Source organism: Seriola aureovittata, chromosome 9 (assembly GCF_021018895.1).
Source record: "Seriola aureovittata isolate HTS-2021-v1 ecotype China chromosome 9, ASM2101889v1, whole genome shotgun sequence".
NCBI lineage: Eukaryota > Metazoa > Chordata > Actinopteri > Carangiformes > Carangidae > Seriola > Seriola aureovittata.
The window spans coordinates 12467515-12487995 of NC_079372.1; the positions used below are offsets into that span (position 1 = coordinate 12467515).

The 20481-nt window shown below is 43.6% G+C and overlaps 1 protein-coding gene across 12 annotated transcripts in view; it reads right to left on the reverse strand.

Annotated features, from left to right (window-relative positions):
• Positions 1 to 20481, reverse strand: part of LOC130174697 (ankyrin repeat and SAM domain-containing protein 1A-like) — a 61816-nt gene that overhangs the window by 27785 nt on the left and 13550 nt on the right. For 9 of the 12 annotated variants that reach the window (XM_056384816.1, XM_056384815.1, XM_056384814.1 and 6 more), the window contains 10 exons: positions 13742 to 14038; positions 12992 to 13067; positions 12769 to 12870; positions 12426 to 12512; positions 12097 to 12266; positions 11724 to 11786; positions 11023 to 11155; positions 10209 to 10252; positions 9412 to 9505; positions 4868 to 5361 (listed from right to left, as the gene is read on the reverse strand). In XM_056384816.1, the coding sequence (XP_056240791.1) occupies positions 4868 to 5361; positions 9412 to 9505; positions 10209 to 10252; positions 11023 to 11155; positions 11724 to 11786; positions 12097 to 12266; positions 12426 to 12512; positions 12769 to 12870; positions 12992 to 13067; positions 13742 to 14038 (1560 nt within the window). Of the gene's footprint in view, positions 1 to 4867; positions 5362 to 5888; positions 6013 to 9411; positions 9506 to 10208; positions 10253 to 11022; positions 11156 to 11723; positions 11787 to 12096; positions 12267 to 12425; positions 12513 to 12768; positions 12871 to 12991; positions 13068 to 13741; positions 14039 to 20481 lie in introns of those variants that run through there. The other 3 variants (XM_056384810.1, XM_056384818.1, XM_056384822.1) reach the window with 3 other exon arrangements.

A 20481-nucleotide genomic window follows, 5' to 3' on the forward strand; every position in this document is an offset into this window, starting at 1 on the left:
GGGTGGGTGGTTGGTAATGTCCTGGGACCCCTCGGCCAAATGCTGTCACACAGCTCAGTAGAGTGGTCCAGAGCAGTCAGTCGTGACCGGCAAGATGGCTGCCACACAGAGAAACAACTGTGGATGGAGCTATATGGGCCGAGGAGAAGTCAGAGAGAGCGAATAGAGAACAGAGTTTTCAACTTCAAGAGGACACTCTCGACATCATTAAAGAGAGTGCAGGCTGGGTTACACCCAATCAAACTTTAACTACTTTCCTCACACTCCTCTCATTTGCTATGCACTTTACAACGGCTCTTTGAATATTTCAATTCCAAGCAAATGCAGGTTTATTCCCTGAAAGGACAGGAAGAAAGACTCTGGGCTCTGAATCACTATTAAAGTGAGAAGAAATAGGCATCCAAGTTCATTAATATTAGATACAGCTCCTAAATTGGACAAAAGAAATTGCCCTGTCAAAATTGCCAAATCTCATTTGAGGAAAATCATGCAACCGTAGCCATTAGAAAAAGGTGGAGTTAACTACTGCAACCTGCTTCTTCATAACATCCTTTTTTGAGGCAATAGTGGTTTGAATTTTGTATATTGCAGCTTTGGGCTTCTACATCTCCAATTCATTCTAGCTGCCTTTGCATGGATGTGAGATCTACTGGTCTAGCTGACAGGCGGGTTCAAACACAAATACAGTCTATACACAGTGTGACAGGGAGCAGGACAAGAGCCTGCACAAAACTGAGATCCATCCGAGCCAGAATTCGTGGTTCACGTTTTATTCTGCAGTAGCATTTTCAAGGTCAACTGCATTGTTATTATAATCACCAAACAATATTATTTTGTGGCCAAAAGACGAGAGACTAAATAAAATGCACTCCCATGGGATGGATGAATAATTAAAGATGAAATGTGGTGCTCCTTGCCAGCAGCCTACTTTGAGATTTCCAAGACGCCTTTAGGCATTGTGATAAACTTAGAGCTGACCAGTTCACTCAGTAACGTACACTGGTATGGTGCATACAGTAAATGATGCATCTGGCTGAAGCATATCTCCTTTTCCCTGATAAGATCGCTTCCTCAGTTAGAAGCCAATACCTGTTCTCCTGGGCATTCTTGTGCAAAGGGACAGTGATATCTTCTGTTGTGTCTCCTCCTCGACAGCCTTTTTTCTTTTACAACCAGATCAATTCTCATGCTCGGGATATTCAGCTCATCTGCGTGGAAGCACCGGGGAGAGAAGACAACAGGAGAAGCTCCAGGATTATTACTGGCCGCTGAAGGCAACGGGGAAGAGCAAGCAATCTCCAATAACCAAGTAATGTCATGGCTGCCTTAATCCTGTCACGCTCTCAGAGGCCACATCCCTCAGGTGCTGTCTGAGGAGGTGAGGTGTTCGTTAAACTAGATAATTAGACTGTACAGCGTCCTGCCTGGGACCAGAACGTTTGAAAGGGGAATTAAAAGATTCAAGCGCACAAGACGTTCCCTTGTTTTGACCTTATTAACCCACTGAATCGCAGCGTTCTGCGGAGGGAGGATGATGTCTTAGGAGCAGTGTCATAACTTGCCTCTATGCGATTTTAAGTGAACACCCTCGCATGTTAGTAATAAATAATATTAAAATAAGACCACAGTTTTGATTGGAATTCGTCACTACTTGTGATAGAGCTGAACCGATAAATCTATACCATCTGATATAAGCTAGTATCAGCTTGATTTTGTATATGTCTTCCAATAAGTAACAAGAAATTACAGCACAGGAAAGACAAACTGGATATGAGGTCATTTAGAAACGAAGACAATATTTCACAGTTTGTCCACCAGAGAGCACTGACATGCACTGACATTTTTTTAAACACTAAAATGTTCTGTTTATTATGTATCTTGGTCAGAGTTCTGTGAAAAACAAATCTGTGGGATCCTTATTAAGACAAGCTATATGTGTATGTAAAAAAACAAAAAAAAAAGCAATTGCTACTGGCCGTTGTAGGGAGGCAATCTGTATCCAGGGCGAGAGAGGCAGACTCTGCCATTAACAGTGACAACTATTATACAGAAAGCTAATTACCGAATGTAAATGGATCAAATGGTTATTGCAGAAAAAATGCCGACAAATAGAATCAAAAATGGAGCTTGATTTCATGATCTTATGGATTATAAATCAAACTCAGAAATACTGATCAGTTTTTAGAAAAAATTCCAGAATTAGTCAGGCTATAATTTGTGACATTTGTTGTTTAAACAGCTCATCACAAAATTGAGCAGGCAGGTCAAAGCATAGTATTGCCTTGTACTTGACCATGACATTCACTGACTGCATACAGAGAATTATGGAAGGTCAGTTTTTCATATGACCTTTACTCAAATACAACCTTCAGTTTTCAGTGAATGTCTCCTCGGCATGTCTCCTAAAGTTATGCTGATGATGTATGCAAACATCTGGCAGTGCAGAGGTAGAGCAAGGAAAAGCAACCATCTTTCTGGTTCTCACAGAAGACAAGGTTGCACCGACTTTACACAGGAATGAGTGAGTCACGCTGCCAAGGTGTTGTGCTTGGCCTTCAGGCTAAGAAGAGTGTTTTGAACTTTGACTAGCTTCTGCAAGAGGCCCTGTACGCCCTCCCCTCCCCATCCGAGTGTCGACGGGACTATTTCCAGACAGAACAAACATCAGGTCAATTTGCTGTCATGCATAAATGCACCTCAAAGACCTTCTCTTCAAGGTCTGACGGTTAACAACTGCAGCAAGATCAACATCTGGCACAGTTTATGGCAGCACGTACACGTCACACGCTCACAATAGAGATGAGTAAATGAGATAATTAGAGAAGCAATCACTTAACAATCTCTGCTGAGGAGGCCATAAATAATATACGTTAAAGCCAAACACAGCAATAACAACACCTAATTCAGCTTTACTTGTGCGTCTTAAAAAAACTCTTAAAAGCAGACCTGGTCTACCCACCTCCTAATACCGGGTAGGTGAGCGAGGTGATCAAGGAAAAGCAGACAACTCTCCGGCCACCTGATTACAAACCGTGACCCACAGCAGCCAAGATATTGACCTGAAAGTCGCTATTAACGCTGCTCGCTGCGGCTGTAGGGGTAGGGTCATGTAAAGGAACACCAGGCAGCGATACGATCTCCTGGAGACAGGAAGCATTCGGGCTGCCTTAACCCCTGATTTTCTCTACATCATAACCCACAACGTGGAAGTTATCTCTCATGGACCACACTGTGTACTGTGTAGGAAAGTCGTCAGAAAAGAGCAGAAACAGAGCAGAATACAAACAATACAAGGGGAAATTAGTGAGACACTAGTAGATACACTAGACTTGGTAGCTTATGTTAAAACTTAATTGAGAAGCTTAGAGGATATCATTAATCTAGCCTAACAGTAAGAGGATTGTTGTAGGAAAATGGTGAGAGAGCATAAAGAGGGAACTATGTTAATTGCTCAGGCTTGTAATGTACATACCTCTGCTCACTCATTGTCATGTAGACACTCTATTCACAGTCCATAAAGCTTATGTTTAAAATTATGCCCCAAGATGCACAATCTAACAAACTTTGGAAAGGGGGGGATCATTTTAGAAAAACTTTTTTTGTCTTGAAATGATCCTATATTTGTTCAGTGGTGTGTTTTGTGTGTTGTGTTTGTATGATGGGAAGCCCATCTCCGCAGAGACTCGGATTGGAGTCTGAAGCCTTTGCAAGATGAGGAGACGGGAGCTGAAGTGAGACAGATCTGCAGCTTGTATGTTCTCTCTGAATCTCAATTTCCAAATCTCCGTCTCTTGTCTCACTCTCCCAGCTTCTCTGTCGTTTTATCCCCATCGTCTTGTCTTCTCTAATCTCGTCTCACTGTGGCTCTACTCAGCTCTTTATCTACGTCCCAGACAAAGCATTAAAGTGCCGAGTGGAGGGCGGGGTGGGGGGGGTTTATTTAGTTATGAATATCCACAGTGATAACAAACACAAGGCAGGACTGAATAAATAAAAATACACCAATTTAAGGCCGAGTAAAAAATAATAATTCTATACAGAATTATGAAAGAAGGTTTTGGTGGAACACAAGCAGCAAAGATAAATTTCCAAAGTAATGAACTGTACCAACCTCAAAGCTTTCATTAACATGTGCAAACACAATTTCTAACACAGTCATTGTGTTTGCTGAAAGTCTGCATTCAAGACAAGGTAGAGCTCAAACCACACCGCGTCCCCATCAGGACAACAGGTGGGCTGTGTGCTGACAGAACGGGAACGGAGTCTTTGATGAAGTTCATTACGGTCAACAGAGCTGTTTGCAGGTGATACTGAGTTTTTCTTTCATCATCTGAACAAACGTCTTGTGGCTGCAGCATAAACACAAGCTGACTAAGGCCTAACGAGAGAAGCTTTGAGAAAAAAAAAAAGCGGAAGGAAAGAGGAATCTTAAACGATTCATGCTCTAAATTTAAAGTTGAAATAAGAGATCTTACATTTGCACTTGGGTACAGTGTCCATGTATTAGTATATAATTGTAGCAGGGTTCTATAATGCATGTGTTCTACGTATAATTAATGGTTTGCTTTCTATGGCGTTTCATGACAAGTTTATAGAAACAACACTCACTGCCACATGTTATGTTTACATATGTTTTGTAAATGTATCTCAGGCTCATTTGTTTTGTCTGCTAGGTTCATAGCTGGTTTCAAGTTTTTCGGTTTCGGTTTTATGCATCGGTTTTTCGATATTTTTATGAGACATCTTGTGGCTAAATTAATAAAGAAACTGTCTTATTTGAAAGTATTATTAGTAGAAGACTAAAGCACCAAAATGTACACACATAATCAGTGCTTTATGTCCCAAATAGAGTGAGACAAACACTTACCTCGTCCCATTCTGAGGTGAAAGAGGGAGATTTCTCAAGCCTCTTCTTTCCAGTGCTACAGTTAGAAACAGACTCGCTCCGGTTTCCCAGTCCTCCTTCCTCCTCACTAGGAGGCGACACGAGCAAGTCTGAGTCAGACTTGGAGAGACTGCGTGCCAGTTTCAGGTCCCCAGGAGGGCGCATCCTAACGCCAGACACTGCCCCAGCCCCAGAGTCCCTGTGCTCCTTGTTCACAGTCGCATAAATTGCCTTAGGGTCACAGTCTGTCAGGATGGCAGCCATACTGGGACGGCTAGGCGGTGGTGCAGCTGCTGCTACTTCCTCTTTTACTTTGGCAGGTTTTCTTGACTCTGGCTGTCCCTGGTTGGGCGGCAGAACACCTGGAAGCCTGAAGGGTTCCTCACGGCAGTCGAAGACGGGAGAGGATCCGTGCAGGAGGCCAGTGAACTGCTCCGGGACACCTGCTCCCTGATCCTGGCTGAGCTGGGAGTTATCTAGAGAAAGCAAAAAAAAAAAAAAAAGAAAAAAAAAGAAAAAAGAAATGGACAAAGTCAGCGAAGAAAGAAGACGGTAGTTTGTTAAGGCTGTAAAGTGGACTTCTAACTGAGGGGCAGATCCATAGAGCAGGGCTAATAAGAAGCCGCCCACGCAAGCCCTGTAACAGATCTGTAATTGTTTCCTACCAGGAGTGACGGGGAGAAAAAGAGGGAGAGAGAGGAGATGGAGCAAAGAGAAGGCGTATGTTGGCTGGAGAAATAACAGAATTCCAAACCCAGCTTGCAGCCGTCTGACGACTATCTGCTGGTGCCTGACTGCCTGTATTTTATAACAGGGAGTTGAGGTTAGTCATCTTTGGGACTAGAACACTAAAAAGTTCTCCCATGTGACTGATTAAACTTTCATCCAAAAACACACACATGAATTACAAGCACCTAACACATAGTACAACAAAAACACAAGAACACACAACAGAAAAGGACAAAAAGAACTTGGAAATGTCACTGAAAGGAGTGAAACTTACACTGGCAGCTTCCTCCAACGAAAACAACTCCTTAATGAGACTGAATGGCAAGTGCAATTAAAAACAATTAGATTTTCCTCCTCCCTCTCCCTGAGGGAATTACTGCCACCTAAGCCTCTTTTCCACAATCAAATCAGCCACGGCTTGACAGCGGCCGTCGTCGTCAACACTTAGGCTTTAGAAAAAAGAGAAAAAGCCTGTGCCCAGTCCTGCAATCATCTTCCTTTACGCTGCAGTGATGTGTGTTGCTGTCTGCCGTGTGACCAGCAGCCCTCTGTGTTTTCTGCCGTCTAATTCTAGACCCTAATGGTGGCTCAGGAATGGAAATTTGAATCGCCCTATCCTCCAGCAGCCAGACTCCTGACAATTAGCCCTGTGACACATGGTGAAGGAGTGTGTGTGTGTGTGTGTGTGTGTGTGTATCTGGACCATCGTCTCAGTCAGGGTGACAAGGTCAGGGTGTTTGGTGACAGCGAATCTGGGGCAGTCAAACCACAGGAAAAGTAGTGACCTGTTGCTACATTTTGTTTGTCCTTCACAAAACCGCTTCTTGCTAAACATGTGGCTGTCTCTCAAACCGCTGTTCAAAGAGTGAAAACTTCAAAAGAGCGCGCTGCTGAAGGGTTATATCTACAGTCCGGGGAGGGGGGGGGGGTGCTATCTTACCACTCAACTGTTTGACACACAAACTCCCTCTGAATTCATCAAACTGCCTCATTACTGGTTCAGGGGCCATTTGCAGCGAGGGGGTGTGCCACAAAACGCCCTGAACTCGCTTTTCACAAGTTGCTGAAGACTTGTAGAGAAAGTGTGTGAGAGTGAGAGTGAGAGTCAGTGTGTGTGTGTGTGTGTGTGTGTGTGTGTGTTATAAGGGGTGAGTGTACTGTGCACATATGTCAGGACCACAGTCAAACACCCACCCTCTCTTTGGCAGCCTGAGAGTGTGAACGCCCTATGAGCACATCAGTGTGGTTCCAACAATCTCACATGGTGTTAACCCTGGCCAAGACCACTGCAACCCCCAGCTCATACATGTCTATGGTGGAAAATGCACACAGACACAATGAGTGAGGTCACCGCCAGAGGTGGAATGTGTATTTCATTTGGCATGGTGAACTCCCATATCTTACTAATGATGTCATGTTTGTTTTTGCAGACACTGCAGTGCTGGTGCTGGATGTCCCTCCGCGTAGTCCAAAGTCAATATTCATGCTCGGCCCGTGGAAAATTTACCTATATTTTATTGTAGATTCAAAGACTGTTTTAATGTTTTTAATTCTTTTATAGCCATTTTGTTGATATGCGCACATTTGCAGTAAAGCAGGCAAACAAATAGCTCTATTGACAGAATCAGTCAACACAGAACAATAGTCAACAGCGTACACTTACACATAAAAGGACACAACATAATGAGAAATTGTGTAGAAGGGAACCAAACACATGAATAAAACTATCATTAACAATACAAACAAACTGTGGTGCTTAAACTGTGTCTGATACATTAACTGTGCGCAGCTCTGAATAGCCGAGTTTATTTGATGCTCACTGCCCATAAATACAGAGGCTGTTATTGGTATTCTTGTCACCAAACAGGTGCTTTCTGTCTTTATCGCCTCTACATCCATCTGTTGCAGTTCCTCTGGTGCACTGCAGTTCATAACAGCAATACAAACAGCTTCTCTGAAACAACCATTCAAAGTTGTGGCTGGATCATAGGGAGAATCAAAACGAAACTTTAAAAGAGTCACATTCTGTGTGAAGGAAAGAACGCACGACGATTGAACTGAACCCTGGTTAAGTGGTGAACGTGCAGGAAGTATAAAGTAAGGACAAACATAACTGTGAGCTATGTTTAACCATGTCTATTACTGCCTGTGGAGAATCATACGATGTTACTACTCGTGAGAAATGTCCCTTGGAAACCCTATAAAACTCTTAACAGAGGTGGAAATCTGTTGGGAGACACAATATTCCTGCTGAGAGCAGCAGTGTGTTTGTGACAGATGATACAAGGCCCTGATATTGCTGACCATTCATATATCCTCCACCTGCCATAGAGCGTGCTGAGGTCTGGTCCCCGACTGCCCACGTGGGAGGGGGGGAACAAATCAGCTCGAAGATTGAGAACCACATCCACATGAGCAGAACCTAACATTTAAGCTCAGCCAGCAGTCCGGGTTAATATAAAACACAAAAAGAGGAACCGTCAGTTTAACGTGCTGATGTGCAAAAACAGAAATGACGAAAAGAAGATGTATTCACACATAAAGCAAACTTGTGGTTTTTGTGGCTTTAGAGAAGGGAAAGAAAAATATACTGTAGCTTGAGAGTCACTGAGGACAATATGCAAGGGGAAAAGGAAGTAAAGGGCCCTCGATGCTTCAAGAAGTGTTTCACATTTGCCTGACTCCTCACAACATCAGCCTTAACTGTCAAACTCAATCACTTATGTTGAAGTCCTGTGGCAACACATGCTCCACAAACACGAGTGATGCGTATGTCAAACACTGAACACCCATTTTAATGTTTCAACTAATGAGAGTTAATAATCTGAAGGTCAATTCTACAAATCCACTGGTATGTGTCAATATATCATGTCAGTGTGTGTTTCCTTATAAACTAAGATTACATGTCAGCTCCTGCCTCTAAGACAACTTGTCCATAGGCCACTAGCTAATATTTACACGGCTATTAGAAAAAGGCTGTGTATCAGCAGTACTAAGACTAAACACACAAAAATCAATGCTGAAAATGTGTTAGTTTTCATCATCATCAGATATTTTCAAGAAGCAATGAACTCAAGAAACCACTGTCTCGGGGAATGGTGCCCAAACTGCTTAAAGTCAAACAAGCTGTTGTTTGATAGGTTTGTTAAGTTGGACTTAATGCTGCTGCAGTGCGTTTATAAATTCTCTTTCCAACAACCACAGTAAGAAAAGAGTTAAACAAGCAGCTCGAGCCTATGGGGGAAAAAAGAAGCCAGTTCCTCCTGTAAACAGCACTATAAAATCAGCTCGCCTGCCATGCTGCTGAAACATGCTCCAAAAATAATCATTCAATAAACATATCTGTATGTGTGTCTGCAAAAAAAAACAAAAACCCGGAAGCCATGCTCCTCACCTCCGCTGCATGCTTGACTGGATGACGTGGCATATCCAGCTTTAAGCAGGGATGTGGATATAAGATAGGAGTGTCACAATCTGATCAAGAATTCTGTTTCATATTGGCAATGAAATGAGTCTTGCCCACTTGCCAGGGAATGTCAATCAGCCTGCTCCCGACAAGCCAAATCCGCTCTGCTGCTTGAGAATGCCAATCACGCATTCCCTGGCAGCGCTAATCCAAGCCAGCCCATCTCATCCTGCAAACGCAAACGCATTTCTCCCATTTCGCTGACATGCTTAGCCTGTGATTTTCAAGTCTGATGTGTCCGGTCCGTCTTTCCTTACGCTCACAGCGTTGCCAGCAGCTGCTGTTGTTCCTTATTAGGTTGCTAAAATCTGAGGACAGTGGTCAAACTCACCTCCTGATGCCCATCGGCCCGCTCGCCCAGGAGGGTGCAGGGTGTCTTTCGTCTTGCTTGGGGCCCTGAGGTCATTCGGGGCAGTGGGTTTACGCTGAAGTGGGACAGAAAAGAGGAGAAAAAGGAATTTAATTCACGCCTGCCAAATCATAATACGCCTCCCAAACACTTTCTGTGTTGGCAGACAATCCTATTAACATCCCCCAGTCAGCCAATTAATAACCCAGGCTAATTATCCAGCCAGCCTAACATGAAACGAAGATGCTATCCGACTGACTTCCTGCATAACTGTGGCGGTGGCAGGTTTGCCTTCATCAGCCATTATGTGGCTCGGCTCAGAAAGCTGTAAATTAGAGCGCAGAGGACACCATGCTGCTCATTTATTATGATTAGGCAGCTGAGGAGCCGGCTAATCCAATAGCAGCTTGAAATAAAAGATGTGAGCAGATATTGTGGGCAGCAGGTGGGGTTGTGGGTGGGCGGCAGCGATAATAAAAGCTGCTAACTGTACGATAAATATGAAAAGGCAATAAAAAACGATATGATAGGCCAATAAATAGAGGGGGCAGGTTTACAAAGACACCCAGTTATGAAGGCCAGTTTAAGACGGCTTTTGCCTTCTGCTGACATATGACTCAATCTCTGACTGCGAAGAGACAATCTTCTTTATTATATAACTCGCTATAGTCATACAGGGATGCTTCAGATATGCAATTCAAGTTTGTGGGATACTGTTTTCTGGCTGTCAAAACTCAACCCATATTGTTTGATGTAGATATAAAGAAAATCATAGATACCTGAGGTAGGACACTGTTGGAAGACTGTATAGTGGTATTCTCATCTGAAGAGACGAAGAGGAGACATGAGAGTTAGGGTTAGGGTTGAGTTCACTTGCTCGACATAACTTCAGAGTTACACAAGGCTGTGATTGTCAGGAGAGACATTATGCTATGAAAATGTAAAAGTGATGTATAATAAAATCATGTATTATGCATAGCGACATTATCGGGCTACAAGTCCAACGGACTCCAGATTAATCTCGCTGCTGTTTAAACAGCACTGCCTGCGCCGAAATGATAAAGCAGTTTTAAAACAGACAGAAAACGATTCGTTTCTTCTAACGCCATCATTTATCCACATAGCCGAGCCGTGATGATGACATCAGCCATTAAACTCCAACCCTTCGGCTTCACTGACATTTTCTACTGGTGCTAGTGAGGCTGAGGCCCAGGCCCGAGGGGATGGTTTTAAAACATCTACATCAACAGCTCGGGATCAAAATGGCCTCCTAATTTAATCCCATTTAATCCAATTACATGCGGTGCCATTCACCAGCCACGGCTGAGGAGGGTCTGCACATGTACGACACACACAGTGGTGGCACGGGTTGACCGTGTGTGTCGGCTCTCCTGCTGATTGGGACAGAAAGGTTTTCAGGTTGTGTTATGCTCAGACGGTGTCAATGAAGTATTTTGGAAAATGAACCTAGTTTACTCAGGAACGTCTCTGCAAAACATTAAAATCTCACGTAAACAAAGAAATCCTGGAAATACACACTTCTTTATATAATTACTTCCTCCTTTTTGGATGATACTAACAGCCCACAATTACCTTTATGGGAGTAGGACTCGTGGCTGGGCGGTGGGACTTTGGTCTGTGCAGTCAGCAACAACTCATATGTGTGATCCTCCTCCTCTTCCACCGGCTCGCCTCTCTCATCAATACTGCTGTTAGTATACAGGGCCTGCGGAAAAAGAAAGAAAGAGAGCAGAGGTGAGAAAGGTAAAAAAGATAATGTAACGCACAGACGACTTGCCATTTAGAATAGGTTTATATTTCAGATCCAAATGTCTCCTTCAGCAAGGAAAAGGAAACACTGGAAAACATGTCTTTGGGATGAAAAAGAGTGTTACTCCGACAATGCTTCCTCTATGGTCAGCCACAGTTCAGACCAGACAGGTTCTCTGATTTTGTCTTCGCTGTCTTTCCACTTCAGTTCTCCTCCTTTTCACGCCCCCGCTGCCCGCATCCCCTGCCACGCTCAGATGAATATTTATTAGGAAGTCGTTTGATTTGAGAAGCGGCGGTGAAGAGAACGGTCATGAAAAGGGGTCTCCCGGTGGCAGATAATCATTTTCCAACAGCCCCCGTGTCATTGTACTAACAAACCATGTCCAATCTCTCAGAGAAATAAATAAAAAAAATAATAAAAAAACTTTTAAAAAGGCAGTCGTACTGTTGTGACCATTCACAAACTGTACATATGAGTATCTGTTGTATTTAGATGGCAACACACTCTCTTAGATCCTCACCTCTGAGCTCACCTCTTCTTCATGACCAGGCCCAGGATGTAAGGAGTGGACCAGGCGATCTTTCTATAAATGAAGATTGGAATATATTAAATAATGAATATAAGATGCAGTAATTTATGGCTGTAACTCATTTTTATCATTACTTCACTGCAAGATCAAAGTTAAGAAATGCAATGCAAACCCGCTCTGTAGCACAAGGGAGAGTAATGCTGGAGGGGCTTTGCAGTCCAGTCATGTGGCGAGAGGACCACTACCACCCTCTAGTGGGAGCTCAGCATTTCATCTCCCATAAAACCCTGCGACCAGCGCTTAGTGATCTGTGGTGTGGGTGTATTTGTGTGTGAGGCTGGTTTTCAGTTCGGCTACTACTGACCTTGCCAGCTTCGCTATCCGGCCGCCCGGAGTCTCTGTCAGAGGACTTGCCGCTGGTGAGGCTGTCCAGAGAGTGGCAAGAGGTGGCTTCAAACAGAGCCTCGTACGGGCTCTCCTCCTCGGGCCCCAGGGCCAGCCCCGAGATCAACTCACTCACCTTCTCCAGATCGCCTATGACACAGGTCCAAGTAAACACAGATGCACAAACAGACTGACAAAGTTCTTTGCTGAAATAAATGAAAGATAACTCTCTATTGCATTTTCCTTTCCAGTGTTTTCTGTTTTATCCACTGCTACTAGAGAATGTCCCAACTCTCTGCTAAATATTACCCTTCTTCCGTGGGCTGGGGCTCTCCTGAGGCGGAGGGATTGGTGGAGGGGGAAGGTCAATGTCGGGGGGTTTTCCAGTCATGTGACCTACAACAGACAAACACATTACCAACTGAAGTCAAATGAATTACAAATATAAAAGGTTAGTTTGGTTTATTGTGGTTTAATGAGTATGAAAGCTGTATATGTTAATGACACTGTGTGTAAAAGCCCAACTAAGGACAAGAATTGAAAATTAGCTATAAAACAAATTCTCTACGCAGCGCATCAGTTTAATGCTTGGTATTGGAACCATGTTACACTGCATCATCAACAGCTCTCTGCTTTCACATTCAGCCTTTACCTAGGACGAGAGCAACTATCTCTCTGCTCTTCTGGGAGGGCATGTCTTTGACAGTGTCCAGCGCTGTCAGGCCCTTCTGGTCGACGATGTTCACGTCGATACCTGGTGAATGACGACAGGAACAGTCGGTACAGACAAACAGCCGAGTGTTATGTGTGGATTTCCGCTGATTACATTAACTTCACTGTGTAAGCTGTGTTGGTTAAGAGCACTGAGGTCCGACCTGCACTGAGAAGTTTCTGTACCACGTCTGCCTTCCCAAACAAGGCTGCTTCGTGGAGGGCACTGCCTTTTTCAGTCTGAGCAGAAAAAGAAACCAGAAGCATAAGGAGAGAGTTGAGACGAAGAGAGGACACCGATATGCGATGTGATTATTATGAAAATTAAAGCACATGTTTATTTCTTTCTTCTGTTGACAGGTGAATCAGACTTAGTTTAACCTGCAGCAGTCTTGTTCCAGCACTGTCATTTTAGTGAAATAAACAGTGTATGGCAACTACCGGATTTATGCCCACCACCTGGTCCACCACTTCTCTACTGACAATTATGTGGTTGAAGGATCAAAGCAGATAATTTTCCAGTTCACAGGGCCATGCTAATTGAAACCTGCAGGATGCACGGGCCTGAAGGACACCGGATAGACATCCCATCCTCCATTCAGAGGAAAGGAGGACAAAGAAAAGGGAAAAGTTTCTCCAGACAGATGGATGGCACAGTTTGCTACAGTGTCAGAGCCAAAGGGCCCACCAGGGGGAGCAAGGCCGGCTCTGCTTTGACACCACAACAGCCCCTTTGCAAATAGGGAGCTTAAGTGTTTTACATTTAACCTCATAGCTTTAATAGGAAGTACCGAGAGGATGTGCTGCAAGAGCAGATTAAGTCACCCAACATTATGTGGGACATGACAGTATATTAAGAAACACTTGCAAACCGAAGCTTTGAGGCTCACACGCACATACAGGCCAAAACACACCTCATAGTTGATGTCCATGCCAGCGTCCAGTAGCACCTCCACCACAGACAGGTGCCCGTTCCGGGAGGCCAGATGCAGCGGCGTGTGTTTCTTGGTGTTACAGCTGAGCAGGTTTGGGTGGGCGCTGAGCAGCAGCTTGACTACCTCCAAGCGGCCATACAGCGCTGCCAGGTCCAGTGGAGTCTCAAACTTGTTGTTCCTCATGGTGGGGTCTGTCAACTCCTCCAGCAGCAGCCGCACCACCTGCGAGTGGCCATACTGAGCAGCACAGTGCAGTGGTGTCTCGTTGTCATTGTTCTGTTCGGGGGGGGGCAGATAAACGGGTGAGAAGCAGCGCAGGAAAACAGCAACACAGACAAAGCACACAAAGTGACAAGGAGAAGTAAGGAAGGAGAGCAGAAAAGAAGGGACACTGTTTGAAGAATGAGTAAGAAAAGGTGACTCAGTGGAGTCATTGAGACGGTTGAACCAATCAGTGCATAGAGCCCACCACATTAGCAGATTAAAAGGTCATGAAAGGCACCAATCATGGTAAAGGACATAGCGAGGCCTGGAGGGGGAGGTATCTGGCAGATTGGGGATGGGCTGGGCCTGAGCAAAGGCCTGGCAGACATGCATGGACTAATGAGGACAGGTGTTGGGGATGGTACCGAGTGCCAGAGGCAACGTGGCGCTAGCAGAGGGGCAGAGGCTCCCACACAGGTGGGGGATTAGCAGAGACATGGGCTACTGGGGCAAGAGGTGAGAATGACAGTGGTGTTGTGAGACCTGGATAGTTAAGTTTTTTCCAGTCAAAAAAAAAAAAACAGGCTGTCACATGTGTGAAGCACAACTGTTGCTGCTCGCTCACCCCAGCACACCACCAACAGCAACCATGGGAGAGTTTCATGTGTGTTAAACATTCAAAGGGAAGACATGAGTTCGGCATTTGCACAGAGTGAGTGAGTGAACTGTAACTGCTGAGTTAATACTTAAAAGTGTCACTTTGACATTAACATGAAACTAAACAACTGAAACTATTTTTTTTTGTTTTGTTTTATCAATCTGACAGTTTTGCATTTAGTGTTCTTTCCATCAACTAATCTATTAATCAACCAATTGTTGCAGGACTAGATAACACCACAGCACGCATACACCAGTTGAATGTCCTCCATTGTCCTTCATGTTCAAAATGTTCACATAATTCATCCAGTACAAAGATGAGAATGATGTCATGCTTGCAACCTATCATTTGGCAGCATTTTCAAAACTTTATATTGTAGGGAAACATGCTAACAGACAACTAGCAGAGATAGCAGCAATTAAGAGCAGTAATTACAACGTAAACTCAGTAAGTGGTGCTTATTGGATCCAATGACTCACATGCAGCAACAAGATCAGTGCTTAATAAACCTGCAAACCTCTGGCACTGTTGTTGATCTCTACAATGCACAGCCAGCAGGGGGCAAACCCTGCAAACCAGGAGCTGAACTGACACTATGGGATGGGAATACTCTCCTGACTAATGTACATAACATAATGGACAGGGGGGACAGTAATACTGAAAAAAACAAGTAGGCCTTTAGTAGAAATAAGTAGGAGAGTGGAGAGCATTACAATCACTGCTCTCAAGGCTCTCCAGGTGTGATAGAATTGCAAACATGATTCTTAGCAATATGTAAAACCCTTCGGGTCTATTCAGATAGTGTATGTATAGATGGGTGTGGCAGAAACTGTCAGCCATTGTGGGACCACATGCTCTGAGAGTCAGTCATTCCAGACACATAGATCCACCTACAAAGGCTGACAGCTGGCATGAGAAACCCCCCCCCCCCTCAAAAAAAAAACATGGACATGCATGATGCCAGGTTGGGTGACTCCCAGAGGAACATCCCAGCTGTGCCACAGAAAACAGGACATCGTGTGGAGGGGGCAACAGGGCAGTTTTAGACAGGTGTCAGTTGGCCCCTGTCATTGAGACCTACACAAAGACATGGCGCCAGATGGGATCAGCAGGTATCTCCTTCATTGTTTCAGAGAGAGAGAGAGAGAGAGAGAGAGAGAGAGAAATAAAGGGAGAGAGAGAGTGAGTATTGTAGTGCACTGGCAAAGCAGGCCACAGCTTGAGAGAGAGGAGGCGGGGCTTAGAGAAACAAAAACGACACCTGCCTGTCAAAAGAGGAAGAACAGAGGCTGGCTGAGAAAAAAAAACATTCATCCTGGGTGAACTGAAATGAACAAAACTAATGAAAAAGGGGTTTAAAGCAGTCTTTCTCTGAGATTCAAAGCAAAGAGGCCTCAGCTTTCTCCGCCTGGTTGGTTTCATCAGTTGGATTTGGGATGTGAACACTTGTTTCTTCTCTCTCTACAGTCTTTGCCTCAAAACAAACTCACATGTGCACACATAAGCACACTAAGGGAGAGATGGCCGGACTGCACATAAACAGAACGTGCTGTCTTTCATCATCAAGCATTCGTCACAACTTTTTAGACAGATTTACTCTGAGTATTCTGATGACTACAGCAGGCAAACACACGCTGCGGTTACATCAGCATGATTCACTTCCTCTGATATACAGGTCTGCTGCCTCAAAGGTAATCCAAGTAAATCTAGCATACAGTGATTTACACAAAGAACAACTGACTCTGAATACAGCGTCACTGAAATGTTGTAAATGTGTGTTTCACTGAAACATGAAATCTTAATGAGTGCAACAAAACACACCTAATAGACTGATGCCTTTAAGTCAGTGTTTATGATCATGATAACACCAAGTGTTGCACTTGCCAGTGTGGTGGTCAGTGCTCCATATCAATGTGTCAGCCAGCATCTGATCGTATTAAACATGGCTGACCATCCACTTGACTCACAGATAGGGAACAAGCCGCCATGTGACATCAAGACTGGCCTTGCCTTCTTTAGGTATGTCAGGCATGTTGTTCACACAGGAGCCTCTCACTGAGGGGAACTCTCAAACACTTCCATAACTTGCACTTTGACTATGGTTTGTCTTTTGATTTAAATCTTTCAAATATATGCTCTTTGCAAAACATAATCTACTCACTTCCTCTCGCTGGGGATAGACCAGAAGCACCTTTAGATTTTGGATCCAAATCAAAATCTATTTATTATTCAGCCTCTGCAGGTACATGAGTTGCATTATTTGATATTCACATGAAAGACGATGAGACAAAAATATCATTAAAGCTATTTAAATGAAAGAATAAATATGGCATGAGGGGAACTAAATATTTGTAGCCTGAATTTTTAAACATGAATTTTCAACATTAACATTAACAGACTGACACCCCTGCAGGATAAAATCCCATTTCAAAACATTGTCATACTAAATTACTTTGTGATTTTCAGTGCAACACTTTTGTATTCTTATATAAGGAGGACTGTCACTCACTAAAGACGAGGATCAGCTTTATCTCACCACAGGCCGCATGAGCAGTCAAACAATCATGTACTAACAAGACACAGCTCTGAAGGCTATTACACAAAATGGCACCAATGACTAGCAGCCTTGCTGGGAGGGAGATTAGAATTCATACGGCACAGCCAAGACTTCCTGGACAGTCCATGTTTTTATGAAAATCCTGTCTTTACTGCGGTGCCGCAGACAGCATAAAACCTCATCACGATTTAGACCTCAGCGGCGCATGTCAAACAAGAAGAGATTAAGATCTCCACTGGTCTCTGCAGCTGATTGATAAACTCTGCCCTAACCAGGAACATCTGGAGATTACACTCCATTGTGTTTTCATGATGCAGAATATTCTGACAGGGCGAAAGAGAAGCGCAGTAACAGAGAGGACGGAGGATGTTATGATTCTCACAACCCGGGGCTGGGAGACGGTAACACGGTCTGACTAGCGACCTCTGTCACGTGACACGCTGGCTGGCAGCAGAGCGAGGCAGCGGTTACGTCATCCTGGCCCCTGGTAGTGGTAGTAGTAAGAGTGGGTGGGTGGGTGGGTGGTGGTGAAGGGGTTGGCTGAGCAGCTGTTGCAGCTAGTGTGCCAAAGGGCTGCCCATGCTCGCTGCACGCCCGTGTCCACTGTCACAATCGGAAATCCCGCTGGTTTTCTGTGCATCCATATAAAACCATAGATCTCACACGTATGCTTAAAAGGGTTTCCTCACCGTTTTCACTCCCCTACTTAGCATTTATAAGTTCTACATAAACACTACTAAATAGGTTTATAACACACTACAAGCAGAAGTAAGGAAATATTTAAGTGTTTATCAATGTGCGATACTTGTCAACAATTCTAACATCTCCCATGAATACATACTTCATATTATTACAAATGTGTTTTACTATATAATCATTCATTATCCGTAACATTAGCCACCATTTATGGGTGCCCACAAGAGGAGTTATAGCTGTTGAAAAACATTAATAATCACTTATGTAATATAAGTGAGTTATAAACCACTTATTAAATGTTTATATTCTGCCTGTAAACGTTAAATTGGGGAGTTCCAGTGAAGTGTTGTCATTTTTATGTATGTTTTTGTATTTGCAAGAGCTGAATGAAGTAAATTATCTGATTCATTATTTGATTGTAATGTTTTACTGCTTTTCGCTTTTGTTTGTTTTATTTCAAATTGAATATCTTTTCATTTTCATTTTCCACTTGATTAAATGGGACACTCCTTCCAAACATAACTGCTTAACTTAAAGGCCTCTAAGACAAAACTTACAGTAGATGCCATCTCTGCTCTCAATCTCTTCTCTTCCAGTACCAATTGGCTGCAGCTGACACAGAAGACACACCCTAAAATTTGCATACATGAAAGCATGACAATGAGAAATCCTCATCCTTCTGTTAAATAACAACATGTCCCCTCCAGGGCTCCTCATACAAACTCCGAACCATTTCTTGGCAAGACAGGAACGACGAGAACAAGTCCTGGAGGACGAGCAGAGAGCAGAAGGTGAGGGGAGGGGGTCTGATGTGTTGCTAAGGGACGAGCTGGACACTGAAATGACAGACAGAGGGGATAAATGAGCGTGCTGGCAGACTGTGAGCGCTGTGCCTTCAGGAAGGAAGGGAAACTCTGCTCCACTTGATAATGAGGTGACCAAGTCCGAGGAAATTACTTCTGCTGCTGCCATCAGAAACTTTTCTCTACATCAGCCGTCTGAGATACTGCACACCAAGCCTGACAGAGAGACATGTGATCTGTTTCCGGTCTGAGTATGAGCTTATATGTGTCCACAGCCACAATATCCCACCTCTATTTTTATCAAACCTCATTTATTTGACTTGAACATCAGTTTTACTCTGTTTGAATTTATCCAGGGTAATGTGCAGTATGATGGTGTCTGACTTCATGTTAATGGCAGAGTGCCTGAACATCTGAGCCTGGGTAAGAGGATCTCATCTAAACATATATTCTATTAGACATGTGACCTATATAGGAAGATGAAGGCTGGGTGAAAGGTAGCGGGATATGGGTCAGAGCAGACCAACGGCTACATCCTGTTATGGAGTAATAAACAGAAAATATGGTAATTAAAAGAAATTAGGTCAATGAAAACATGCAGCTCTTCCTGGAACCAGGAAAAAATTGGTTTTCTCATATTGACTTTCTTACACAGTTGGTTAATGTTTTATTCTTCCTTAGAGATTATTCTACACAAATATGATCAAATTTGGCATTAAAGGTCTGCAACTAACAATTATTTTCATTATGGATTAATCTGGCCATTATTCTCTTGATGAATCAACTAATTTTAAGTTTGACTTATACATCAGAAAATAGCAAAAATAAAAACCCTCAAAATGTCCCAGTGTCTAAAGTGACCAGTGTCTGACCAACAACAACAGTTCAAAACCCAAAAAGACAATCAATGAACCCTGACTAACCCAGAGAAAAAGATGAAAATCCTCCCATCTGTGTGGCTGGAACCGATTCTTAATCACTGATAATCAGAGTAGTTGCCAGATATTTTTTTCAACAATCTCTGGTTCCAGTTATTCAAATGTGAGGATTTTATTCTTTTCTTTGTCTTTTGATAGAAAACGGATTATTGCTGGGTTTTGGACTGTTGGTGGGAAAAAGCAGGCAATCTGGTGATATCACCTCGGGCTTGTGGGAAATTTCCATGTACATTTTCCACCATTTTCTGACATTTTATAGACCAACAGAGCAACTAATAAATCTAGGAAACAATCTCCAGATAAATCTCAATGAAAATAATCATTAGTTGCAGCCTTAAACATGTTATCAAAATAGTTTCTAATTCATTTTCTGTTGATTGACTAATTAACATTATGTAGTGAATCTGTGTGAGCCGCTCTTCAGATGGTCAGATCCTGTGGTTAGTGGTTACCTCTCTCCTAATGAGGCATTTGAAACATCATCAAAGTGACCAAATCACCAAGGACACTATCAGTGGGAGACAGCACAGAAGTGTAATGAATAAACATTAGGCTGGCTGGCTTCCTTCCTGGACCAGGATGACAGAGAACTGAACCCGGTCCAGGTTGAGTGCCCCTGACTGGGACCCCAATCCTCCATGAGTCCTGCACCCCCCTCTTCCATCCTCATCACACACCTTTCATGTCTGGCTGGCTCACGCCACACAAACACATCTCTCCACTGGGTCAACTCACCATCACTGTACTACCAATAAGCCCTGACACTGTTACTATGACAACGTCCCACCTCTTCCTCTCTTCAGCAACGCAAGCTCAGAAGCACAAACTGGGAGGTGGGGGGGGGGGCAAATCTACCCATTTAT